Source organism: Hyposmocoma kahamanoa, unplaced genomic scaffold (assembly GCF_003589595.1).
Source record: "Hyposmocoma kahamanoa isolate Upper Pololo Valley unplaced genomic scaffold, ASM358959v1 114, whole genome shotgun sequence".
Taxonomy (NCBI): Eukaryota; Metazoa; Arthropoda; class Insecta; order Lepidoptera; family Cosmopterigidae; genus Hyposmocoma; species Hyposmocoma kahamanoa.
In genome coordinates this window covers 3,467,653-3,495,369 of record NW_020653383.1, presented here as the reverse complement: position 1 = coordinate 3,495,369, position 27,717 = coordinate 3,467,653, and the positions used below count along the sequence as shown (strand labels likewise).

At 37.9% G+C, this 27,717-nt stretch overlaps 3 protein-coding genes across 5 annotated transcripts in view; 1 reads left to right on the top strand and 2 right to left on the bottom strand.

The window, feature by feature from the left end:
• Positions 1–936: 936 nt before the first annotated feature.
• On the top strand, positions 937–8,062 carry LOC113239694 (acid phosphatase type 7-like). Of its 3 annotated transcripts, none has more exons than XM_026476778.1 (10): positions 937–1,188; positions 1,535–1,672; positions 1,877–1,995; positions 2,521–2,705; positions 3,635–3,841; positions 4,243–4,379; positions 4,487–4,622; positions 5,676–5,737; positions 6,837–6,928; positions 7,957–8,062. In XM_026476778.1, the coding sequence occupies exons 1-10, from the start codon at positions 1,062–1,064 to the stop codon at positions 8,041–8,043; spliced, it is 1,290 nt and encodes a 429-aa protein (XP_026332563.1). In that variant the 5' UTR covers positions 937–1,061; the 3' UTR covers positions 8,044–8,062. The 3 variants fall into 3 exon arrangements, with proteins under 3 accessions (XP_026332563.1, XP_026332562.1, XP_026332564.1); XM_026476777.1 differs by having other exon boundaries at positions 1,535–1,726; XM_026476779.1 differs by lacking the exon at positions 937–1,188 and having other exon boundaries at positions 1,528–1,726.
• Positions 8,063–10,669: 2,607 nt separating this feature from the next.
• Positions 10,670–22,141, bottom strand: LOC113239286 (acid phosphatase type 7-like). Its single transcript, XM_026476207.1, has 10 exons — positions 21,487–22,141; positions 18,033–18,218; positions 17,148–17,266; positions 15,973–16,157; positions 14,967–15,173; positions 13,085–13,221; positions 12,277–12,412; positions 12,127–12,188; positions 10,832–10,923; positions 10,670–10,750 (listed from the first exon to the last, which is right to left on the bottom strand). The coding sequence occupies exons 1-10, from the start codon at positions 21,611–21,613 to the stop codon at positions 10,670–10,672; spliced, it is 1,332 nt and encodes a 443-aa protein (XP_026331992.1). The 5' UTR covers positions 21,614–22,141.
• Positions 22,142–22,559: 418 nt separating this feature from the next.
• Positions 22,560–27,717, bottom strand: part of LOC113239274 (terminal uridylyltransferase 7-like) — a 15,201-nt gene continuing 10,043 nt past the window's right edge. The window contains exons 2-3 of the mRNA XM_026476198.1: positions 26,886–27,041; positions 22,560–24,345 (exon numbers count right to left, since the gene is read on the bottom strand). Coding sequence (XP_026331983.1) covers positions 22,724–24,345; positions 26,886–27,041 — 1,778 coding nt within the window. The 3' untranslated portion in view covers positions 22,560–22,723. The remainder of the gene's footprint in view (positions 24,346–26,885; positions 27,042–27,717) is intronic.

Genomic DNA, 27,717 nt, shown 5'->3' with positions numbered 1-27,717 from the left:
TAAGAGCAGCACAACTCAAAGTATGACCCATATTTACCTAGAACGAAACTTCTTAGAACATGACATGGAATACAAACAGCGTAAAGAAGACGACTGGATAGAACTAACTAAAGATAAGGATAAATTTAGGCAAGCAGCTGAAGAAATATATAAAATTCCGGAAACCGACACCGATTCAGAAGGGGAAAGAAATGATACAACTCAAGCCCCATGGACGAGAACACAACTTCACCCAAGACGATCCACTACGGCAACACGAAGCCCAACACCATCAACGCTCATTCCTAACAACAGTACCTAACCACTTACCCAAATAACTAACTACGGAAACCCAAGCTACGGGGCGCGTAGCTTGGGTTCGCGTAGAAGCCTTTTTTAAATATAAAACTTGGCTATTTCCATGAATAAATATTTATTTACGTTTTAACTGATGGAAGCTTATTCTAGAACAACCAAGATTTCTTCTTTTTTTCATCTTATTTTTTAATACAATTCCAAACACAAACCTATATTCATTCAGCCAGTATTTCTACTCATACTCCCTAGTCTACATTACCTACTTTCTGTCACGCGCTGCATAGCTGGCAGGTATCTGGCCACCGGCTGCGGCTGGTTGGTTTTCCCCTCCACAATCCCCGGCGTGTCACTTTCTTAACTGTGGCCCCACGTATATCCTGCTTGTCCGGGTCAAATTTACATTGACTGGGTGTGGTGCCAATGAGCAAAAGCATACTAAACATATGTCGGAACAATTGTTTTATTTCTTATGTTTATAATATACTATAAACCTCTTCTTTAATGTAACCAAATGACTACTAAATGAACAGTGGATGTTGGACCTTAGTAACGTAACCTTTGATTATTCATTGTTGTTAATTGAATAAAATGGATACACCTAATTCATAAGTAGTTATTTTTGTAGCGACTATAGCCGTTGTCGGTTGATTCGTGAAAGAAGTAAGAGATCTGCTTCGTGTTACGGTCGTAATAACTGGAGTCACAACAGAAAAAGCAGGCCCTATAACAAACGATATGACCGTGCGAACGAACGAAAGTGCAATATGAAGTATCTCCTAACTTTAATATGCCTGATAGTGGTTGGAGTTAATAAAAACAGCGTAGGTGGCTCTGATCCTATGTATAACTGTAGTAATTGTGAACCCCAACAAATACATATCGCTTTTGGGGGTAAGTACATTTGTAAATTGAAGATACCACTCACTTCACTGTCATAACTTGTGCGATTGCATCGATAATACGCATTTGACAACTAACATAGTATTATCTCAAAAATTGCGTTATATTATATTTTATCTCAAAATTGCGTTATATTAATAATTTATCTCCAAAATTTCGCTTAGTGTCATTCATATACGATTTAATTTCAAAGTGACAGGACAACACTGTCGTTTTTGACACTAAATAGGTAATATTAATATAACTTATAGCAATTTTGAGATAATACTATGTTAGTTGTCATGTGCGAATACTTCATAATATTTTACATCTGTACCAAATTTTAATCCCATGGTAGAGGAGAACGACGATATAGTGGTAACATGGACGACAATCGGTGATACCCAGCAAAGCCTTGTGCAGTTCGGGATGGCTCAAGACCCTTATTTAAATTGGGAAGCCACGGGCCAACGCACCAGCTATGAAAACCTTCGTGGTCAGTGGATACATCGTGTTGTTTTGAGAAATCTTTATTTCAATACCACCTACAGTGAGTTGTTACGTACCTTATGTTTATTATCGCATATAGCTGTTTGAGAACGTCGTGCGAAGCCGCACGGTGACGACTTCTGGTTTATTATTATGATAGTATGCTTTCATAACTTAACATACTTTATTTTATTAAACATTACATTTCCAGATTACCGCTGTGGATCCCGCTTTGCATGGTCGAAATTGTTCTACTACACCACGTTTCCCGAAAGACAGGCTGTGCTGCGCGCCGCTATATACGGAGATATGGGGGTTGATAACGCACAAGTATGACAATTTACTCATTATCTTGAGAAAGGTTTAAAAATTATAAAAATCATAGGCATATGAATCAGTAGCAGTAGAGCTCCTTGTGAAAGAGTTCGTCCAGGGAAGTACTGTCATCTTACATATTTCTGCCGCCAGCTGTAATGCAAGCATTAATGTGTTCCGGTTTTGAAGGGTAAGGGTACTGGTGAAATTACAAACAAGAACTTACGTCTCAGGGTGACGGGCGCACAGGCAGTACCCCTAAGATATTTGCGATTTAAAGCTCTGAGTGGCACTGCAACTGTCCTGGAAAGGCGTGTCGCTGACCACCAGGCGCATGACTTGTTCACCCTGTCACTTGGTATTAGTAATAAAAATATCTTGTCCAGTTTCTAAATATACGTAAAGAATTTTGTAAATGTTAGCTATTGATTATCGTCTTTCAAAACATTTACTAACTCATCTCATAATAAGCAAGTGACTTAGCTTAGGTATTTGTAGGCAAAAAAAATGAATCGTAACTAGAAACTTATTCGAAAACAGGCCATCCCGTACTTGCAACAAGAGGCAGATACCGACAGCATACATTTTATTCTGCATCTCGGCGACTTCGCTTATGATATGAACGATGACGATTCGCATAGAGGCGACCAGTTCATGCAGAAGATACAGCCGTTCGCAGCTATTGTGCCCTTTATGGTTTGCCCCGGAAACCACGAGTATAGCAAGTTAGTAGACTGTGTTTCGCGCTTTGCGGCATTCCACATCTTGTGAAGTCCTGGACTACAATAGACGTAGGGAAAATCGTTGCACTTCTATCACCGTGATTATCGTTCTAGTTACAAAATAAAATCATCCTGTCATCACGATATTGTAATGTTTATTTGTATTTGAAAAACTGATCCACAATAACCTTCACAGTTTTACAAGCTTGTCGCATTATTCGGTAATAAGACCATGCGGCGTGTTTATTATTTTGGATCAATTTTGTACAATTATCTTATTTGTATTTTTATAATACAATATATTTACACGGTATTTATACTGATCTAATCATTTCTTGGTTCATAATTAGAATTTAAAAATAAAAGCCAACTACAACGAACAGAAGAACTGACAACAAAACGGAGATCGCGCATGATTTTGTTCGTAAAATACGTCGTGTGTCGTGATTTGAGCGACAGAGACGACGTAACGTTGTTCCTTCGTAAAAAGTCACGGTGATACTATATGACGGCTGATCGCTGTGATTTTTTCATCGTGACGTTATTTACCATCCACCTCTAGACTACAGGATCAACCAATATATGCAACTTTTCTTCTAAGCAAATGCAGATTCTAAGGTAGAAGAGATAGCAAACCTGTAAAAAGGTTATTTGATTTCTTAGAAAACTTCACTACAATACAAACTTACAAAATTAGGACATTTAATTCTTTTTTTTTGCTTTAATTCTTATCAATTTAGACAACATTATTACAGTCGGTTATTTACTTATTACTGAGACAATTTAAATAGTCACTACAGCCCCTTGTTCGGTACAGGAGGTCTATTCTCGATCTCCGTCAGACATCCGTCCGGAACAATTACTGCCAAATAAGCAATACTTTCAATTGAACTAGAGTCAAATCTTCATTCCTCTTATAAAATCTTTTTCAGAAATTTCACACAATACAAAAGCCGCATGACCATGCCCAATTACGAACAGTCGGAAAGTATGTTCTACAGCTGGAATATCGGCCCCATTCACTTCGTGTCGATCAACACTGAAGCGTATTACTTTCTCAATTATGGCCTAGATCCACTAGTCAGTCAGTTTCGGTGGTTGGTGAAAGACTTGAAAGAAGCCAATTCAAAGAAAAATAGGTGAGACACTTAACAGACACCAGATTGATACCAGATGACCAGAGTAAAGTGGAAATGGTGGGTCCAGCGTGATTTTAAGAGATACGAGGTTTATATTCACTATATAGCTTGAAATCGACAGACAAGTTTTAATTGTTTTGTCATTTTGGATACGCGGGCACGTAAGGCAAATATTTAAGGTATAATGAAATGATGCAGTGTTGTTTACAAGTATAATATCATTGAAAAGGTGCATCATACAACCTTGCTCTATACGTCTCTGAAATGCGAACCCTTTGAAGTGCATAAATCACAGTCATTATCTTTTCTAGCGAGTGAGGCACAGTTGTACATCTTAATACCTTCTTCTATCTCTCTCATAAATGCGAGCTTTACAAACAGAAAATATGCTTTTTTATTAGAAAGAAGCAACCATGGATTATAATGTACGGTCATCGCCCAATGTATTGCAGCGGAGAAGAGCACAATAACAAGGCTAATTGCCTCGAAGCGGCAACCAGGACTGGTCTAAATGTACCTAGTTATACAAAGACCTTCAGTAAGTACGCAAACTTTACTAAACTTTTGACATAGTTTTGCTTCGAATAGAGGTTCAATTCGTGCCCTGGTTACTTACCGTTGCTTGTTGTATCTTTTCATTTTCAGCCATAGAACCTTTGCTTATGAAATATGGTGTGGACATTGCGATATGGGCGCACGAACACATGTACGAGCGAACGTGGCCTTTATATGACTTCAAAGTGTACAATGGCTCGACTGAACAACCTTATTTGAACCCACGGTAGCGTTCCTGTTTCGTGCGAGTTCTGTTTATTTGTTTATTCTAAATTAAATGGGTAGTTCTCTGGTTTCGTGCAAATTGCATGTTCTATTTAAAGTATGACGGAAGTATAAACTAAATGTTATTGAATGAATATCTATTGTAATTGGCTTTCACGGCGACTAAATTACTTTACAAATAAAAAACTACAATGCCTTCAGCAAATATCAAATAACATTATTTTATTCCGTTATAATCAGTACAGCTATCTTACTAGCTACTCGTGCATGTTTGTCGCTTTGTTCGTAAGCAGTGTAGAATGAGGATGTGTGCCAATTTTTTTACAAAACATCCAAAAATGTCGTTCGTGATTAGTTTTCCATAATCATTTTTTAATCGCCTTCAATGTCATTTTACGGTAAGTACTCGTGATTTTACTAAATCTAGTTAGTTTAATAGACTTGAAGTTAGATTTGGATAGCTAGTATTTGATTGATATGTACATATTGCCATTACTCTAGCATAATATCCAAATAAGTTAAAAAATCTCATTAGTCTCTACTACACTACTACATTATCGTCTATTCCCTACAGTTTTAAATATGACGATAATGAAGCAAAATTGAAGGTAATTATAATTATGAGTGGAATTTATGAAAAATCATATCATGTAGTTTTTAATAGGCATCAGAAAAACTAATATTTATTTTTCTCGCGATTTCGTCCAAATTTACACCAACCCAGAGAACTACTCAAATACGTCAAGTAGCACAAATATTGTTCCTAAAACGCGAAGGTTCATGTATAACCAGGTACAATTAGTTGGGTAGATAATGGGCATAAATGTATACCTATGATATTGGGTATGGTAGGAAAAAAAATAGAGAACTATGCAAAAATTACAAAGTAAGACCACGGGGTAAGACAGTAGGCCACCGCCACCGTCAGAATTATACAAAGGGTCAATATCTTTATTAAAAAATTGCACCTTAAGTTATTTAGCTATGTAGCGTTCAGTAGTTGAAATACAATCCTATTTGCTATTAGTGCAGCTGGTTTTGTTTACATTTTCAGGGCTCCTATACATATTGTCACAGGGGCAGGCGGATGTTTAGAAACACCTAATCAATTTGTGCGTACGTAATCATAAACTATTACTTAATTTCGTTTTTTAAGCAACTACATGTCTACCTGTTAATAATATGGTTTATAAGTCATTAATTTGAAAGACTACTGCATTGTTCAAAATATACTATAGGTACTTCTTATTAAGGTGCATCCAAACCATAGTTACTTTTTGTGTAGCAACGTTTAAAAGCGTTGCTCAGCAACATCTGATAGCAAAAAGTTATCTATTGTTTATGTTGCCGTGTTAGTATATGTTAAGTAATTTTGCCTAGCTTTAGAAAAACAGTCAACATGTGGTAACATTGTCAGAGAATGTTACCTCTACTTTAGCGATTTTAGTGTTCAGATCAGAAATCAGAGTCTGTCACTCTCACAAAATTACTCAAAATTCCATCAATACGTAAGTCTGCAATGTATTCACATCCACTTATTTTTCTCTAGACGTGTGTGAAGTGTTTTGCGCACCCAAATCGAGTGTTGTTTTTTCTTATTTAAAATGAGAAAACATGCATTCATCTTTCATACCGACACAAATGAGACACGTCAAAAGTTACTCTTCATATTTTGTTCATTTCTGTTGGCGGCATGGACGCGATGAGTAACATTCAACAAATAGTAACAAGTAGCCACAAAAGTTACAGATAGTTACCTAATGTTGCCGTGTTGCAAAATGTTGCTCCACAAAAGGTAATTGCGGCGTGGATGCATCTTTAGGTACGAATAACCTCTCGTCTGTAGTAAAGACCAAACCTTTTTTTATGATGTCAAGTGACGGCATGAATACGTCATGCGCTTGTTGGTAAGCGACATGCCTGTCTTTAACAGTTGCAGTGGTGCTCAGCGCTTTAAATCGCAAAGATTTGAGGGGCACAGCCACTGCACCTGTCACCCTGAGCTTTAAGTTGATGTCCCATGGGTAATTTCACCAGCCCTTACCTTTCAAAACCGAAATGCTGTAATTGCTCACATTACATACTACGTGGCGTCAGAAATAGATAAGGTGGCAGTACTTCCTTGGACAAACTCTTCCGCAAGGGGCTTTATTGCTACTACACTTAATGCTCCTATTGTAGTCGGTAAAATTAGTTTTAATGTGGGATATTTCAGGCTTGCAATCTGATTGGTGCGCATTCCGTTCGACCGACTACAGCTATACTCGGTTGCACGCACACAACAAGACGCACATCTACTTCGAACAGGTAAAATAACATCTGACCTATCCTATTAAGCGCGACAATGGACAAAAATGTGTATCCTCAAGTAATACCAGGTAATTAATATTCTGTTGGTTAAAGATCAGACAATTCTATTTGAGCCAGCGGTTGTTGTCTATAAGTATCAGCCTTTTCCCAAGCAACATACTTAAGTTCAATTTATAATGCATAATGAACTTAAAGCATCATGAACTTTATGGTCAATTATGTAGATTTTGCTCGTATCTAGTTTGTACGTTAAACAATTGACCATGAAATTCATTATATAGCATAATGAATTTCATGGTCAATTGTTACAGTGTACAATATCGTTACAAAAATTCGTTCGCTTCCATCCATAAACTGTGTCTTAGAAGCACCAGGGTCAAGAGCACGCCAGGCTTGACAAAGACTTAAATTTAACTCTATGCCGCTTGCAATAAGAACAGTCCAAAGTATCAAGCTTGTGGTGCTCTTAACTGTATCTATGTTGTTTAGTGCCTAAACAAATATACTGTACTTAATGTAAGGCTTTTTGGAACAATAAAATTTAATTGTAGAGCTGACAATAAAAAAGTTAACATTTCGCGAAAGTATTGGGAAGACATGTAGAGGAAAGCACAATTTTACATAATTTGCTATACAATGTATTGAACTTGTTTTGAATATTAAAAATGCGAAAGGATATAAAATGTGAATAAATAAATTAATATTATTAAGAGCCGGTTCACATAACAATAATAATAATAATGTGCTAAACAACCACACCAATTGTCATTGGAAACTAATGAATACCCTGTAGGTACTATGAGTACCAGAGCAACGTAATTCACTCTGGGGCACTTCCCAGAACGTCCAAGTGGGAAACAATTTAGAAAAATGTATTTCTAAATTGGTACTACCGGGAATCGAATCCAGGACCTCCTCATCCTGCGCCGACAATGCAAACCGTTGGGCCACCGAGGTTGTCGCCTGAATCTGGCCTAAAATGCGCAATACAAAATATGATAATAAAGTGCGCGTGCTTGTTTCAGGTAAGCTTGAATTTGAAAGGTAAAGTGATAGACTCTTTCTGGGTGGTGCAGAAGAAACATGGTTCATTTCGTTCGAAGAATCATTAGCCCTCGTTAAGACAGATTACAATACAGTGTGGTGTGTGCATTGTCTAAAGGTAGTCACAATGTATGTAGGTACATCACATGCATGGTATTTGATATTTACAGAATATAATATGCAATAAACATTGAGGTGTTTTATTCATTTTTTGACTCCTGTACTTTAATCTGTCAATTATAATTTCAGAAACATATTACAAACGCGCTGTTTTAAGTTCGAAACCAAAATTCTATTGTCCATGGTACTCGTTATTGAACTGGAAAATAAAAAAAAAGAATGGTGTATTTTTGCTAATTAAAAGAGTCTCCTCAAACGCATCACTGTGTTCCTGAACAGAATAACGTCACTGTATTTGTGAAATAATTAAAATTCACATTTATTTCATTAAATTTAATAATGTAAGGCTTAAACCATTTGGCAAAGAGAGGTATGCACTTAAAACAATTTAAAATATCAATTATGACGCTACTCAAACGCTCAACTGCCTCCTGATTCGTTAAAACATAAGCGATACTTGGCCAATCACAGACACTTCTATCTCTTTGGTTTTTTTTGTTTTGTAGCGTTTGTTTGAGTTTGTTGTCATTAGAGATGGGCGTCTCAGAAACTTTCCATAAATCTACCCTGTATATACCCGGGAATATATATTTGAACTGCCTCTGTGGCCGTAAAGATACTCGGGCTGTATGTGCTCGCTTGGTTGATATCATTATTTTAATTTACTCGTAGAAGAAGTATTGTATACAATCTTTACATAATTAGGTCAGCAAAGCCTCGTGGCCTAAACACGGCACTCATTGTGCATCGATTGCAGAAAATACTATTACTCATTACTTTCTGTAACATAATAGACAAATATCTAAAAAAAAATTCCAGCTGAACTAATAAATTCAGTTATTGATTATCGATATAATTCTAGTGTTATTGGAAAATAAAAGAAAAAAGCGCCTTTAAAAAAAATTATGTTATATGTTTATCATTCAATAAACAATAATATATGTATATAAATGCTAACCGTTTGGGAGACCCAACGACAGTCATACAAAGGGGAAGATCTCCAGCATTCTGGGCACCCGTTATTTCAAAGTAGTTCGAGTCGTAGTATTAGCCCCGTTTAAATATAACAATTCGTACCTTTGGTATAACAAATTTATATATGTGATCATACGTCAAATGTGCTTTAATCACACGACGAAAGATAAAAATACGATAGGGTGCATATAGATCTAGAGAATGTGTCACGATTGCGCTGCGCGCGCGCTGCACGCTCTCTGTAATGGCATTCCATAGTATGCATGAGCGGAAACGCACGTGTGCAGTTCGCAGATTTGTACGTAGCCTAATAAATAAAATTCCCAAAACCTAGAGAACAGCGTGTAGGTAGTTTAAAAATGTTTACAGTTTGGAGGTCATAATTAAGGTGACTAAAATGATGTTACAATTTTGGATACATCTAAAATAACGGATATGTCTAAAAATAACGTCTGCCCAAAGTGAAGTTTAATGCGCCGATGCATTGTGATGGCCACTATAATGTGTGAAGGCGTCCAGGCTGACCTACAGTGTTAATAGTAATTGTCAGTCCAGGTTTTACCTATGATGTAGGGTGAGCGGCCCACGCGGGCGCAGGGTCTCATGCTAACTTTCCAAGGCCGCGCAAGCTCGCGCCAACGCGCCCTGGAAGTGACCGTCCGTGCTCACATGTATGGGCCTATGGCGTGAGCTCGAATGTACAAATCGGCGCGGCGCGGCGTGGCCCCTGATATCACGGGTTGTGCAGCCACCTTTAGAGTGCGACGAGCGCCGCTCGCGACGCCTTCAAAGAACCTGCGTTCTTCGCGGGGCGCAAGCGAAGTAAACGGGCTATTGCTTCCCTACATCATTTATAATTGCTCCATTTGCACTTGAATTTACGATAAATGTGAAAAATATAAACCTAAGTTAGTAGGTTACTTATTCCATTTGCAACCGCGTGACTACTAGAGGGCGCTATTGGATGGGCAATCGCCAGCGCGGTTAAATTGTATTGTTAATCTATTAGTGGTGAACTACAGAGGATAAAGCGCAGGCCACAACGCGAACGAAGCTATGCTAACTTAGCTTAGTTCTTGTAGTGGCACGCAACCAATATGCCAACTAAGCTAACTTAGCTTAGCTCACGTAGTCGCATGCAAAGCTAAACTAAGAAAATACGTACTAAGTAGTGACGTGCTATACTATGAACACGCACGAGGGTGAAGGGCGGTAGAAGGGCGACATATTTTACATAACTTAGCGGGTTCTTTGGGTTAATTTAGTTAGTTCGGTTAGCTTAGTTTGCGATGTGATCCGAAGTATGAAATGATGCCCGGTTACGTGAGCTAAGCTAAGCTAGCTTAGCTTCGTTCGTGGTGTGGCCGCGCTTTGCAATTGTTTCCAATAAATTATTATGGACAACCTTTACTTCTTCTTCTACTAACATGCTCTTGATTGTGGGCCCTACTGTTATGCTGTGAAGGTATTATTGTCTGTTACCTTGAAACAGTGAAACGGTACAAAATCCAAAGTGTCAGACTGTACCTATTTGTTTAAAATAACGCAGAAAATGTGTGAATGTTTATTCATTTATTTTTTTGAATGTTGAGACAAGAGCTAGCTTGAATAAAATGAGCCGTGATGCTTTTGCACTACCCAGAATTCGTCGATCACGGTTCCACGTAAGTTCGTGCTTATCTGAAACAAATAAAGGCACATTAACGTATTTTAATTTTCGTTTAAAATATTCCACAGTCACATAAGCGAATGTTATTTTACCTGCTCAAAGTGAATATGCGTTTTGTTGTGTGCGTGTAATAGAGTATAGCTATAGTCTCCCGAACGGGATGCGCACCAAGAAGGTTTCAAAGCTGAAATGTCCCAAATTATAACAATTAGTGCATAATAGAAACTTCAATTTCACTTTGTTTTTATTGCTTTGAATTTTGACTAAAACGTAAACAGGCTCAAGTAGATACTCGCCAAGCTTGAAACTTAAAATTTGACTTTAATTCTATACCGTTGATGATAAATAAGGTTCAAGCTTGATGTGCATTACATTTTATGTACTTATTTGATTGGATGTCTATAAACATTGGACGACGATAGCTAGATACAAACAGTAAGTATTGTTTTCTTATTCCACTCAGTACTATGCATCGAATATACATATAATCAGTTATGTTATTACTGCTACTGTTTCACGTTACTTTCTATATTTATTTTAGCTCTAACATTTCGACAAAAATATATGAATCCAACGCCACGAAAGAATTAAAAAAGTAAACCATAATACTAGAGATGGGAAAAATGCTTATTTTTTTAAAGTTGAGTTAAACATTTTTTTTTAAAAGCGTGCTTTTCAAACGCTTTTCACTTAAACGCTTTTTAGTTTGAAACTTACAAAATCGTCTAGAAAAACGTTTAAGCGCATACACTTTGATGTTAAAAAAGCTTGCAACGTTGTGTTGATAACGAAAAGCAAGAATAGACCACTAAACGTATTAAGGTAAGTAAGTTTATTTGTAAAACACTAGTTTTATTTTTATTTATAAAATTATTATTCACATTGACGAATTAATTTGTTTAGGAAACAAGATGGCGGGACTCGAAACATAAGCACGTTGTTAACTCTTACGCTTAAATTGAAACGCGTGCTAGTATGCTTATTTTAAAAAGCAAACTTTTTAAAGTGCTTTTCGTTTAAACGCCACCTCTACATAATACTGTAATGTAATAAAAATAAGACAAGTAGGGCAACTCCGTACAAACAAACATAACGGGGGGGCTTGTAGGTGTGCACGCCTTGTACGGACGCACTGCATTTAACAAAGGTTATTTCAATATAGCACACGAACACTATCTAGAACACCTTAATTTTTTTAAATTATGTTTACAACCTGTTAACAGCTAAAACAATAATGGGACAACACTACACTCCGAGTGAAATGTAGGCATTAATGCGCCGAATAAACGGGAGTTGTTCTACATGTCTTAATAGACCTAGATCTCTACTATAATACTTTAACGACACTAGGCAGACAAAACCAATATAATGTGATTTGATTACGAACGCGTGAAAGGATCTATTCCTTGTTTAGTCCCGGCGGCTCCTGTGATTATATGTATTGGAGCCCTGAAAATCATAAATGAAACTTTCAAATATTGTTACAATTAAAACAACTATATCCAAGTAGTTGTATTTTTAGAACAGGAAACGTTACCTTGGATTCACATAAGGTTGTTTAACGGAGCCGTTGTACACTTTGTTGTCATACACCGGCCACGACCGCTCGTACGAATGCTGATGCGCCCATATCGCGATGTCAACACCATACTTCATTAGCAAAGGTTCTATGGCTGAAATGAAATGAATTTAATTAAAAATGAAATGAATTTAATTAAGTCAGTCGAAATAAGTAACCGAATTGAGCCTCTAGTCTGAAGCACTACACTATATAAATGTTTTATCTGGTGTTGCAACGAACAGTATATCCAGCTTATAAAATTTGGCCAGGTGCGTGGCCGGTTAGTCGAATATTCGGGCTGATTAATGCATACAAAAATTGGTACAAACAAGGACATATTAACGTTGGTTGTGTTAAAATAATAATTTTGTACATCTATGGTACAATTACTTTTCAACTTTGTTATTCAATATGACTTATTAAAGAAAGTAATTGTTTCTTTTACTGCATTTTGATTAACGTCCAAAACTAAACTTTATTTTTATTTGCAAATAATTAATAATAATTAATAGAAGTAATTAGTACTTGGTTGATTTTGTTAGCGTTTATTTAGAGTCAAGAGCAAAATTGCGCGTACTTACACTCTATGTTCGGCATAATAAAAGTTACATAATAATGCACCGCGTTTTTTCTTATTTTTTCCTCTTTTTTTAGGTATTCGGTACTCAGCCGAATAGTGATTCATTATTCGGTATTCGGCCGAATGGCAAAAAACACACCAAATTAGCGGAATACCGAATATTCGTCGCAGCTCTAGTTTTAAGCTTAAAATTTGCATACTAACCAAAGTTATCTTTAAATCCGGGTAAATCTCCACCAACCCTGGTTGGTACATTATAGCATTGATTTTTACTTTTAAAGTTCATCCCACTGCAATACATCGGATGGTGACCGTACATTATTATCCATGGGCGCTTCTTTCTGGTACACAGAGAATATTCTTCCTTTTGAAAAATTCGCATTTATTACACAGAACAATGTAATTTCAATTGATTTCTTAGTTGATGGCCTCGGTAGCCCAACGTTTTGCGTTGTGGCCATTGGATGCGGAGGTTTCGGGTTCGATTCCCGGTAGGACCAATTTGGGAAATGAACTTTTCTAAATCGGTTCTGGCCTGGGTGTTCTGTGTAGTGGCCCAGAGTGAAATACATTGCTCTGGTACTCATAGTACAGGTTTTAAACCAGGTAACGGGCGTTGTTTGGCTTATTATTATAAATTATATGGTTTTTATTTCTTTTTCTCAGCCTGTTGTCTGGTTTTAACCACACTTATGAACCGAAATTAAGTAAATGTATAGTATGTTGTGCATCATGTGGAGGGTGTGTAATAACAGCTTACTTCGTCCTTTTTTAACTGCATGAACTTTTTGACAATTCGGCATGTATTATAAAATTAGACCTATTTGCAAGGTAGGTAATGTAGAGGTTTTCTTTAAGCTTATAATTTGAGGCTATGGAGAAGATGATTGGAAATAATTCCTATTGTGGAAAAAACATTATTATTATTATTATTATTATTAATGCACAATTACGCCCCACTTAACCGGATTTGTCGGTGGAATAAATACTAACAAGTCTCAGATGGCATAAGGTAATGGAATCATTTATTATTAACAGTAGTTCGCTTATTCGGCGAAAGTTGCTTGTGCGAACCCTTCTGCTGCAATATATGGGCCGCTAAACTAATATTGTGATCCACGGGCATCTTTTCTAGTATACAAAACATATAACAATGAAATGTATCTATATATATGTGATTTCGTTTGTTTTGTAATTCCTCACCACCGAAAAGAACAGCCTCCTATGATGTTAGAGTATTTAATAAAAATATAATATTTTTGGAACACACGGAGACGTACACACAGGTCAGTTGTTGGCGCTGTACTATTTCAGTGCAAACGAAACTTGATAAGTCCAATTTGACTGATGAGTTTCGGGGATGAATGGGGTGGAATTTATTCCGTTCAAGGGGTTTGATTCACACAGACAGATAAGGTAAGGTTTAGCCGGGTACTCACTAGCGAGGTTTAACAGTCGCAGATAATGTTACCAAAAATCAGAGTATACGTGGTTCGCGCGCTTGTTGCGAGCGGAACGCGTGCAGTTCGTAGTGAGCCGACGATAACCAGGCACTCATTCTAGTGAGTGAAGACTGTTTCACGCCTACACACTATTACCACGTTACTGTGTCACGGTTACAGCTCGCTAATGAGTTCCCGGCTTTTTATGGTGCATCATTTTATTGCGAGTAGGGACTCACTTTACGTCCCCGAATGTCCAATCCAAAATGATAAAAGGCGGTAGTAAAATCTAGCAATGATTAGACAACATCATATACCTACGTTGCTCTGTAATCGCAAAGTTAGCACTTGGGTTGCTGGAAATCGGATGCAACGACGGTACCATAAACACCCAGACCCGAGACAATGTATGTGAGTTTTTCTACATTGACCCGGCCGACCGTGGAACGAACCCGGAAACCTCAGATATGGCGACACCATGAAAAGCGTTGTGCGAGCCGCATGACCACGGAGGACGTCAATATACTCGTATGCCATCTTCAAGCTATGCAGTGACCTTGCAAAAGCATGCTGCCGCACCATTCCCAATTCGTACAGTCCATGAGTGTGAAGTGATTAATAATAAATATTTGTTAATGTCTCACCTATTCTTCTTTGAATTGGCTCGCTTCAAATCTTTTACTAGCCAACGAAACTGGTTGACCAGCGTATATTTGCCTAAACCGAGAAAGAAATACGCCTCGGTGTTGATCGAAACGAAGTGAATACGGCCGATGTTCCAGCTGTAGAACATGCTCTCCCATAGTTGGTATTTGGGCATAGTCATGCGACTTTTGTATTGGGTAAAGTTTCTAAAAAAAGACGTTAAAGGAACTGTATATTCGCACTTAATTTATCGTAATAAATTTTAGTTCTTGTGCTCACTAGAGGCATTGTACAATTTGCTATATAAAATTTCACAGTAGGTACGGTTGCAAGCGATTATTAATTTACATTGGAAACTCGTGGCAGAGAGTCTGGGCACCTAAAGCAGCATAGCAACAGAGATGACAAAAACCTGCCCATTGCTAATGTAGGTACTTTAAAGGCGCATTTATTCGACACGAATTTCGTCGCGTTCGACGAGCGGAGTCCGCGTTGCCGCCGCACAGCGACCGCGTGCGTCTAACTGTCATGGCAAAATACGCTCCAGTTATTTAGCTTTTACGTTTTAAATTAAATTAGCGTCTCGGTCACGCGGGCGAGGCTGGCTTGCATTTGATCTACGCGGCGGCCCGCGCGTTTGTATTATATATATTTAAATGTTGTTGCCTATTACCTAAATATAATTCAGATTCGCCATTAATGTACATGAAGGCGTGGTAACAGGCGGTCGCCGCGCGGCGGCCGCGCAAAAACATTCTCCTCGTGTAACTGGGCGCTAAGGGGATTACTGGCCCAAATTATATGTAAGTAGGTCTGATTCTAGGGACGCACCAGAGTTTAAGGACTACAAGTAATGGAATAATTACATACAAACATTTTAATCGAATGGAATGTGAAATTAAAAAAAAAACAATAAAAGGAAAACAAGTCAAAATGTGATTGATTTTTGTTCCGACGCTCCTCATATGCAAAAACGAATCATTGTACTAAATGCAGTCAAATTACTTGTTTTGATCGTGGTTCCCGGGGCAAACCATAAAAGGCACGGTCGTTGCGAACGGCTGTATCTGCCGCATGAACTCATCACCTCTACGCGAATCTTCATCTTGCATATTATATGCGAAGTCACCGAGATGCAGAATGAAACGTATGCTGTTGTTTTCGGCTTCTTGTTCTAGGTACGGGATGGCCTGCATTCAAATTAGGTTTTAGTTACCATTAAATTCACGGCTTAGGGCCAGTTGAAAAATGACTGATTGGGCCTGGGACTTGTCTTTTACCATTGCGCGATTTTTAATATTCTAGAACAATTTTTATAAAACATCTGAAGTTCTAAATATGGACTGAAGATTCTTTTCCTCCGACCATCGAGTATACAACCAGAAATAGAGACGAAATGTCATTTAATTTGTTTGAAAATTATTCTGCCAAATCATTACTATGACAAGTGCGCTCCGATTGGCCAGCCCGAATTCGAAACAATTGACGGGTGTCGTCAATTCCGTTTGTTTTTTAATTAGAAGTTTTGCTGTTTCTCCCAGATCACCGAACGGAACAGCCCCCTATAGTTAGAGATATTATCTTTATTACAATAAATACAGAATATTTTTGGAATATACGGAGACGTACACACAGGTCAGTTGTTGGCGCTGTACTATTTCAGCTTTGTAATTTCAGTGCAAACGACAGTTGATATTTAAAAGTAATATCACATTTGCTTGATGGGTTGCCAGGGATGGATGGCCCTTACTTCGTCTTTATTTCTGGTGATATAAGTACTCGATACCTCCCACCTGCAGAATTAATTTACAATGAGGGTGAATTAAGATCTACTAACTCTGCACAAGCAAATTAACTAAATCTTTAGCAACAAGTTTTTTTATAACACCGAGTTATGAAACGAACAAGTCGTGTGGCTGGTGGTAAGCGACACGCCTGTCCATAACAGTTGCAGTGCCGCTCTGAACTTTAAATCGCAAACATCTGAGGGATACTACTATTGCGCACGTCACACTGAGACAAGTTGATAAGTCCCATATGCGCCTGTAATTTCACTCTTCAAAACCGGAACGCAATAATGCTCATATTAGTTGGTACTGCTTGGCGGTACTTCCATGGACGAACTCTTTCACAAGGAGCTTAACATCAAGTTAATATCAAGATTTTTAAAAGTCACATACTTGTGCGTTTTCAACACCCATATCTCCGTATATGGCACCACTTAGCTTTTTCTTAATTTTAGGTACCGTGGTGTAGTGAAATTGGTCCGACCACGCATAGCGGGAGCCGCAGCGGTAATCTGGAATTGTAGATTTCTAAATAGTTTTTAGCAAGCACTTCTTGTTTAAATGATACGCGTCAAAGTTTACAATGAATCAATAACCATCAACCCATCAAAATTAAGACGCACGCTAAAGTTCAACCTTATCTTAATATGTTCCTCGTGTATTAATAATGTCACCTAATTTTAAGATAGCATTTAATTGTATTGACCCATTTATAAGTCCCACTGCTGGGCACAGGTCTCTTCCAGGCAATGGTTAGGCCATAGTGCCCCACATTAGGCCAATGCGGGTTGGGATTTAACACGTTTTCCGAGGAATGCGATCTTTCTTCGATGTGTAGATTAAGGAAAACATCTTGATGTAATACGATACAAAAAACTCATGGTTTTCAAATTGCTTTTCGCACACAAAGGTGCGAGTCTGGATTCGAAACCACGGCCTCTGCTTGAGAGGCGATATTATTATGATCAAAAGCTGAAAAACGTTGAGAAATTGAATCGTGCCGTCATTTTGAATTTGCCTCTGTACAGTAAAACAAAGTTATTGTCTCTGTACAGTACACCTACGGCGATAAAAGTCGAAAAAACTCAATACAAAAGATCTGAAACTAACACGTAAAGAAATTCGTAACGTCTGTTGACTCGATGGCGGTGGCCCTAGTTTGGCATATAGACACCGGTTCGAGTCCTATCAGATCGAAGGAATTTTCTGAGTTCGATTTTTGTATTAATAACAAACTTTAATTTCACAAAAAAAAATCAGTCAATAGTATTAGCTTACTATAAATGGTATTGAACTGAAGATGTTTCAACGTGACGCGATGTATCCACTGTCCATGCAGGTTCTTGTATCTGGTGCGTACGCCTTCGGCCATCTGGTCCAGATCCGGGAACACGCCGAAATTCACTAAGCTTTCCCGACTGTCGTTCATCGTCGTCCATGTTACTACTATATGGTTGATTTTCTCTACCAAACAAAGAATAGGGTGCAGAATGAGAAGTAGTACCTACCTATAGGTTGTTCATAGAATTATTGAAATTTGACTAGTCAGTAAAGTCGCCTGTAGCGAATTGCAGTCAGTAGTAGCGTTGATTTCAGCCGCCCGGGGCCAATCTCAAATTTGTTGCCTATTTTCACGATTACAAAATTTAATTCGTTCGGGCAGGCTCGGCTCCATTATGTTTTTGTATTAAACGGCCCATTCACTACCAACATGGCAGTCCGCCGCGCAGGCAGGAGACTGCTCACACACTATCCTGTGTATGGCCGACGAGTCTCGCAGGACACATTGCAGAATTGCATGATTTGCACGCTACGACCAGTGTTGCCACTGTACATAATTGAAAGTCCCTAGAAGGTCAGAAATTTTCCGCTAGATTTGGGTAAAAATAATTTCCTAAAATCCGCTAGATGTCTCTAGATTACAGTTGCGTAGATTTTGAGTCTTTAAAACATTTTTTACACACATCAGTCAAGTGGTCAATCTGACAAATTGAGCTATGTTCAGCATCGTTTTTGTGTTTTTTTGTATTTCTAAATACTTTTTCAAGTCATTAATTTTTGAGTACATTTCGCAGTGGCAACAACTACAAAATGCTGTTGTGGAGTCACCTGGTACTGGTTTCAACAAATGTTTGAGCTTCTCGTACTTTTCCCTTTCGTTTCTATAATTCTATGCGTACGCTTTTTTTGGCGGCACTTCCATGCTTATTTGAAAATCGAATTTGATTCACAAACAGTAAATAAAATTGCAAATAATTACGACAATATGAACCAAAAAGCACTTATTTTAATTTAGTTTTGAACACAACAAACAAAAATTAATTATATTCATCTTATCATTCTGTGAGAGAAAAAAAATTCAATCAATAGGTTTTTGCCTTCCTCATTCCTAATTGTAACGCGCGAGAAAGGCATCAAACGAACGAATGGATGTTGAGAGTTTGGAGAGTTCAGGGAATTACCGTTCAGTCCGATTCTACGTTAGTGTTATCAACGTTAGAACTAGAAAATTGGCCGAATATTACTAATTTACCGTATTTGATTGACAGGTTATAAGGTTTGTTTCTGAAAAGAGCCTAGCGGTCAAAAGGACGCTAGAAGTAGCTAAATATTTTTCTCGCTAAAAACAAATTTTTACCCGCTAAACATGCATAAAGTCCCCTAGATCTACCGACAAAGGTGCTAGAACGGCCACCCTGGCTGCGACTACAACATTCATAATCCAGCATTACGCGGCGGACTGCAATGCAGGATAATGTATGCCCGCTTTTAGCCTGCCTTCGCCATCTTTGTGTTGTTCAGGACATCGTTTTCTTAAATAGTGGAATTTGTTTTCTAATTTTAAGTAAAAAAAAAATAAATTTACTAGTTAAGGCTCGCCGCTGCCCCCATTGCTGTGCCGCCCGCGGCCATAGCTGCCTCTGCACCCCTCACGCTACGCTACTATCAGTGGTTGCTACAATCTTTTTATGTACATATAGGTAGTCTTTTTAGCAGTTTACTTTTAGATTGAAATTCTAAATTTAAATGTACTTTTTTTCCGGATTTAAATGTACTTGTTTTTGGCCTTTTTCTTTGTTATTATCATTGTTGGTTCTTAGCTGTGTACAATTGTTGGTTAAGTAAACTGTAAGTAAGTATATTTATTTCCTTTGGTTTTGCCCACTCTTCAGTAGCAACACCCGAACCCCATTGACACAATCCGCTACATCTTCATTTAGTCGGTTCTGTTTCTGCTCTCATTATGACAATGAGAGCAGAACCTACACTAAGTAACTATACTAACTAGCTACAGTTCGCTGCAATTTCATTTGTTTTTCGGCATTTTTTCACTCGTTTTTTACCTTTATTATTTCCCTTTAAGAAATATAGATAAAAGTATATTGTTTTTCGTTTTTGCAACCTTATGTTGTTTTGAGGTACCATAGTACGAATGGGGCTTAACGCTATGTATCCACGTTCGGGGGATTCTGATGAACTACTGACTTCACAAGGATCCCCTGGGGGATTGGGCTAGGGGATCCTGGCAGACGAATGGAACTGGTTCCCACTCTGTACTCTCGTTTTCCGTCCGACATATGCCCGAAACAATTACTGTCAAATAAGTAATACTCAACCAATTAAAAGACGCAAGATGCTAATGAAGCTTCGTACTTGACCATAGATTCAGTATATAGGTACCTATATACTAAATCTTATGTACTTGACACTGTCCTTCAGTATATATATATATATATATATATATATACTAAATCTATGTGTCGGACGGAGAACGGAAGTAGGCCCTCAGGTCTGGGGTTCTGAGAAGCACCCCAGAGTTTTAGTTTGCTAAAATGTCAATTATGCTGATTTTGCTTAACGATAAAAGTGAAATTAATTATAAAAATATATATATCACTTCCGACCGTGTTCGGTCATGGCGATCACTTTGACTACTTTAGTTGGTTGGCGTTGATGCGCTCAAAGAAGATTAATGTAGCCAATCTTCGCGGTAAACCCTCGAGCACGTAGAGATTGAGATCAGTGAGAAATAGATAGAGGCGATGTCCTGCCGATACATGGTCAGGAGACACTGGTGATTAAGCTTGGTGAGGATCGGTTTGAGGCAGGTGCATAAATTTCGCTATTTGGGGAGCACCGTAACATTCAAGAGTGACCTTGATGCAGATATTAACAATAGGATCGGTGCTGCAGCTGCGATATTTGGCAAACTGAAACTAATAAGATATAAAAAAAACCGCTTGTAGTGTACATCTCGTTTTGCTGATTTTAGATAATGTTAATAACTCAATTTCGTTAAAAATGTTGATTATGTAAGGAGTATTATAGTAAGGAGAGCAGAGTTCGCAACTAGATTTAATTAGTCCGTCCCGTTCAAAAGTTATAGGGGTGTTTTACTGTCCACGCTAGAATAAGCTTACTCCAGTAGCACCATTCTTCGATCTCTAGAATCAGAGTACTTATTTAGATCTGATAACACTAACAAGTCGTGATTTAGTCGGTTCTAGTTCTAGTTATTTCGAAGCCCATATAAATATTTTGCATATCAGTCTTTAACTTTTCCTAAATACATGGTATTTAAAGGTTTTGGTAACGTGCTAAATTTTCGAATATAATATCGATCGAACTCCACTTTGCAAATTCGTTTTCAATACACGAAAACGCAAAAAGCGACGCGATATAGTCACACATCTTAATTTACAGTGATCTTAAAATTGCAATATGTACTTACCCCCAAAAGCAATATGTATTTGTTCAGGTTGACAATAAGAGCACTCGTATTCGGTTTCTACGCCAATAACGTTTGTTTGATAGACTTCAATTACTATTAGACTGATTAAAGTGATTAGGTAAATCATTTCGTTCGTGAGTTCGTGCGGTCATGTCATTTAGGTTATGGGCCAAGACGTGGAGTTGCCTTCTTTCAATCCTCTTCCTCCTTCAGCCTCTTTTGGGCATTTAACACAAGATTTCAGTTTCTCTTGTTTTAATTCTCAAGTAAAACGACGGCTAAGCCCGATTGGTACGGTATCAAGTGTTATGTAAATTATTGGTCTTATTCAATAGACAATAGGCTATTCGATGATAATAATGACAATCAAGTGTCAACAACTGTTATAGTACAGTCAGCATCAAAACTATCCGAGAAGTCTTAACTAGCCAAAAAATATGTCTCACATATAACCTCGAGATGTATATAATACTTAGATAATTTTTATGTCGACTGTATCTAGGACATTTCGGAATGAAAGACTATTGTTAGAGAACAAAGTCATTTCATTTAAAAGCGATGCAGCATAAAACGCGAAGCAAAACAGAAATCTTTCGCTTTGCTTTACTCCTAAGAAACTTGTGAGCAGTTGGTGCATTAACATGTATAGAAGCATCGGGACATTGAAATTTTCAAATATTTTGCAAAAATAATTATTCATATCTGTGATTCATATGTTTCATTAGTAAAAGTAATAAAATTTGATATTCGACCTTAATTACGCTACGCCTGTACATATTACTGCACATGATTGTACTACGGTATTGCTAGGAAAATGCAACTTGACGAATGTAAACGTAAATACTTAAGTAACCGGACGTAATCATTATTATAGTCCACAGGTTCACAAAATGTAAAATTTAAGTTTAATATTATGTTAATGATAATAATGATTATTAATGCCAACATATTGGATTTTAGCTGGACACCATTGAAATAAGTATTTTTAAATAATGAAATAATTTGTTTATATTGTGTATGTGTCGTTTATACTGACCTCAGAAACCACTCTTGTAGGTGTTTAGAAGAAAAAAAAAACAACAATTTAAAAAAAGGATTCTAGAAAAATGCATTAAAAAAATAATAAACACATTGATAAATGTCTTCGCTTACTAATAAAATAGATTGTATTCACTAAATCTATTGAAACATCTTTTACACTAACAGTAAAAGCGTAACAAAACAAGGCAATTGTGTCTCAGTGGGTGTCTAGAACTACTTCCTTCGCATCAGATTCATCTAATTGTATTTCTGCGGCCTTAGTGCCTTTGTCATTTTGTACTTTCACTTTTTTGTCACTTTTTTCTTCGACGTCGTCGTCGTCGTCACTGTCCACTCCATTGTTCACATCCAGATTGCTGTCTAAGTACTTAATTGTCTCCGCAATTTTAGCTGCCATGTCGATCTCTGAGGGCCTCGTGTAGGGTCTCAGAAGGGCCATAAACCACCCTTGCATTACCGAAATGAAAAACTTCCCAAAATCTTTGAAGGCGTCCACTTCGCCCTCAGAAAGTTTGATAGCCACTACTGCTCTTTTGGGATTGTGTGCGTACGTCACTGTCATTTGGAATTGCATGTTGTAAGTTATCTTTTCCGATTTGATGATCTCTTCTGTAATCTTGGCTTGCTTCTCCTGAAGTTCCAAGTTGGCGCACATTTCGTATTTTCGCGACGATTGCTTCCGCTTCCATATGGATTTCGTCACAATACCCAAGTACTTTTCCTTCTCCTTCTTTGACTCCGTGTTCAGTTTCTCTTCGACTTTGCCGAGCGTTAGCTTGAGCATTTTCTCAAATATTATGAATATGACTTCTCTGACCACTGTCTTCCAATCGGGATTGATGATGTTAGCGATCATTCTCGGGAACAGATTTACTCTGAACTCTGGATGTGCTTTCGCTCGAACAATCTTCGGTTTCTGAAGAAGAATTGTCCCCAGAAAATTCTGGCACTTGTTTGGTTTTTCTTTTTCATATGTGTTCGCGGCGAATCTCAGGAAATCTTTGATTTCAGAAGCCATTCGGCTGGAAACAGCAGACGCCACGTTGTGACTCTGCTCGAAAGGGTCCTGGACACACATCGGGGTCAGGAACCTCATCGGCATCACCAGGTTGCGCGCGACATTTTGTTTGTAGCGTTCGAACGGCGGTGGCAACTGCAACAAGTCCTTGAACAAGTCCTTTCTTAGGGGAAACCCTATAAAGGGGCAGATAATCATCTCCTCAAAATTAAACATGGAGTAGTACTCGAAGAAGCCTCCCAAAAGTTCCGAGATCGACAAACTGTTCGTGGACTGCGGGAGCAGAGACCTGTGCGCCATGAAACCCGTGTTCCAGAAGTCGACTATGACATCGTTGGCTCGGTCGCGCTGCAGCCACTCCACGGAGGGTAAGATCGATACCGGAGGTTGCTGGAGGTAGAAGATGATCATCATGGTGAGGGCGTAGTTGGTGAGTTTCCCCGTTCCGGAAAGACCGTGGACCTTGGCCCAATATTTAATCGCCACAGCCATAGGTATGAGCCGAGGGTCCGATTGGAGCAGGAAAGCGATGAGCTTGCTGTTCTGGTGGCCGAGGGGGGTCTTGAAGCTGAGATCGCAGTTGGTATCGGTGGGCACGTGGAAGAACTTGATGAGTGGCGTGTTGGCGCGGGGGATGGTGAGGATCTCGGTGAAGAGCTGCGGGTAGGCCTGCAGCGCGCGCTTGGCCTTCCCTATGCAGCCGGGCCCGCTGGCAGGCGGCACGAGCACGAAGCAGTCCGCGTCGCTGCTCTTGATGCCCAGCCCCGTGGTAATGGACCCGAACGGCATCGCCACGCAGCCTGCGGCGCAACCACGCGACATAGCCATTATATTATCGCCAATGGTCGGAGTAGGGTTTTCCAAATGCGTAGATAAATGTTTTCTACATGATATAGGTACAAAGAGTGAAATAGAGTGGTTAAAACCACTAAGTATTAATTAATTACTTTCTTCGAATTCCGGATTTCAGGTAATACTTACACTGTAAGATAAAATTAATTGCCTAGGAAGCTGAAGTTTGATTTTAAAACAATTCTAGTGGCGCTATTTAAAAAATGTAGTAGATAACTAACCTTTCACCAAAGTAAACATTTTTATGAGCTACAAGCAAAAATCCAACTTCATTTTTTTACGTGAATAGTTTTATCTAAAATGCAGTAAAACCGGAAATCCGGAATTCGAAAAAGTTTTTGAGAAAAAATGTAATGAATATTTGGTGATTGTTACCACTCCTTGCATTGACTTACAAATAAATGGACGTCGGGTCCGCGCTAAAAAGTGTCCGAACTTACAGGGCGTTAAATTTGTATACAGAGGCGTCAATCACGCTTTAGTCTTCGTTTGTTCGACTGACAGCGCGCTTGTCAATGATGCCGTATTGTGTAGTAAAACCTTGTAAAAATTACTCAACTAAAGTGAAAAAACAGGGTGGTATATCATATTTTCAGTAAGTACTACATTGTGTTATCATAGTTATCATTTAAAAGTGTTATTTTATGCACTAGTATATATAGTATTTATTTATATTTAAATTAATCGTAAATATAAATTACAAAATCAATCAAAATAATCAAATAGCTAACTGTCTCTTTCCGACTCATTGATTGCGTAAAAGACTGAACGAGACCCATCACGTCAATTTCAATTGTTTGAAACACAAGCGTTTGAAATATTTAGAACAAAAATGTCATAGAGTCGCTTTGATGCTAATGTTATTATTAAAATATTTTTTAATACATGTTAGTAATACTTTCAAATATTGTTGTACTCTTTCTACGGCTCGGGGTTACGAAACCGAAAATACATTTGCCCGAAATAACGTTTGCATGAATTTCCATAATCCCGAAAGTATTATTTTTAGATTTTTCGGGAGAAATATGTGTATGGCCTACATTTATTTCTCTCGTGAGTTTGGGTGTAATTTGTGGTTGTCTATATGTGTGTCCATGGCCTTGGTCCAATGTTGAGTGTGTGCGGTATTATAATTATTATTATTAATTAGTACCTAAGTGTTTATTTTGGAAAGCGTTTCTCTTGCGCAATCAATATCGCGCATTTTAATTTTGTAATTATCTCACAGCGGCAAATACCCTACTACCGTCATAGCCGTACTTTTTCATGCACAAGAAACATTTGCAAGAACTATGAGCAGTACGACTATGCCTGTTGATGGAATCAACCAACGTCAGTGATAAACCGTAATACTTATATTGAATCTATGTAAGCACTACGGCATATAGAAAAGTGGTGACGTTTTTGAGCGCAATATAATTTCAGTACTATGCACGAACGGGTTAAGAAAATGGTAAGAAAAGAAAGGAAAGGAAACCAGAGCTAATGCAAGCTTGATAAAAGACCATAATATTAAAGCTTTGGTATGTGATTACATCAATAAGTGAACAAAAACACTGCATAATAATACAAATAGTACAACCTTGATAGCATAACGGTTTGCACTGTGGGCACTGGATGAGAAGTTCCCGGGTTCGATACCGGTAGGATCAATTTAACAAATTAACTTTTCTAAATGGTTCTGGTCTTGGTATTCTATTGTAACACAATCACCTGGTCTGAAACTAGGGAACTCTCTGTACATACTCCCCATGAGTATCAGAGCAAACAGAATCCCAAAGCAGAACCAATTTACAAAAGTTCCTTTCCCAAATTGGTTCTACTGGAAATCGAACCTGGGACCAAGGACGATGGAATTTATTCCGGGGCATAACTCAGAACACCCAAGCCAAAACAACTTTCGAGAAGTTCACATTTAGTTTTATAGTTGATTGAGCTGATTTTTTACGGTTTTCAAAAAAATTCTCGAATAACTCGAGAAATTTGGTACGAGAATCCTCGAAACTCAAGAAAAAAAAGTCAGACACCCTAGCTCGTAATAAATGGCATTGCATAAAATTCAACATTTACGTATAAAATTTATTTATAAATAATAAAGGCTACTCCATTATACCTGTGTTGAAGTAGTTTTCACTAGAAGCTACATATGGTGCATTTTGGTAAGTTTCCAGTAGAAGCTGAATATGGTGTTTTTTGCGCCTTTCAATTGTTGCAAGCAAAATTAGGCAGTACTGTAATGACATTACAATTTAAATTCAACGTTTTAGCTTTTCATATTCCTTTACATGTCACTACGTTTAAATAGGTTGACTTGGGACATTTTTTTCGTGGTTTTTGTATTAGACCCGTCGTTCATTTATTTGTAAGTCAATGACTCCTTGTCACGCTTTGCATCTATACTTATCTACTTATTTGGAACACTCTGTTCCGACCATTGATATCACTGATATTTTCAAGCTCACGAGTCCGCAATGGCCTGAAACCTCACCTGGCCAGACAGCTTGCAGCACCCTCTCGACGTCGGCGTAGAGGCTACTAATAGCCGTGGCCTCTTCTTGCGTGAGCCGAATGGTGGCCAAGATCGTGTCCAACTGCTGGTGGAAGTCGCCCGAGAGATTGATTTGGAACGGATCCACTATTATACCTGGAATAGTGTAATTTAAATTTAATTTCTTGTATTTATACAATTTAAATTTAAAATTTTACCTATTGTCAACTAATGAGTGTTTTTGATAAAGTCAAACTTTCAATTTTGACTGAATTTAATTATGTACATAAATTATGTGAATTATGAATACCAGAGACCAAAAAATGTAAGAATTAAAGAAACCAAAATATATCTACTCCCTAAAACAAATAATGTATATGGTACTCGAAAATTAGATTATATAATTCCTAAATTACTAAATTAATTGCCTGCGTGCATTCAAGACCTAAATGTGGAGGGAAAATGTAAAAATAAACTAAGGAAATATTTGTTAGAGCGAATCGCTGTGGACGGATAAACCCGTAGTGGTTTTTTGAGCTACAGCTGCATGCATGTAATAAATCATCGTAAAATGTTATAAATATATAAAAAAAATAAAAAAAATTACGATTTTTGGGTGATTTCCTTTATTAAGTAAAGTCTAAATATAGTTAGTACAAATACATTTTAATAAAATTTTGTATGATGTTCGCCATAGTTAAGATTGCTTGGCATATAGCTATTATGCATAAAAGAGTGGCTTCCCTAGTACATAGAGTTCGTGGCAGCAGTGGTCTCGAACCTACCGATTTTTCGGTATTTCTACCGATATGGGCTCTGTTCTACCGAAATA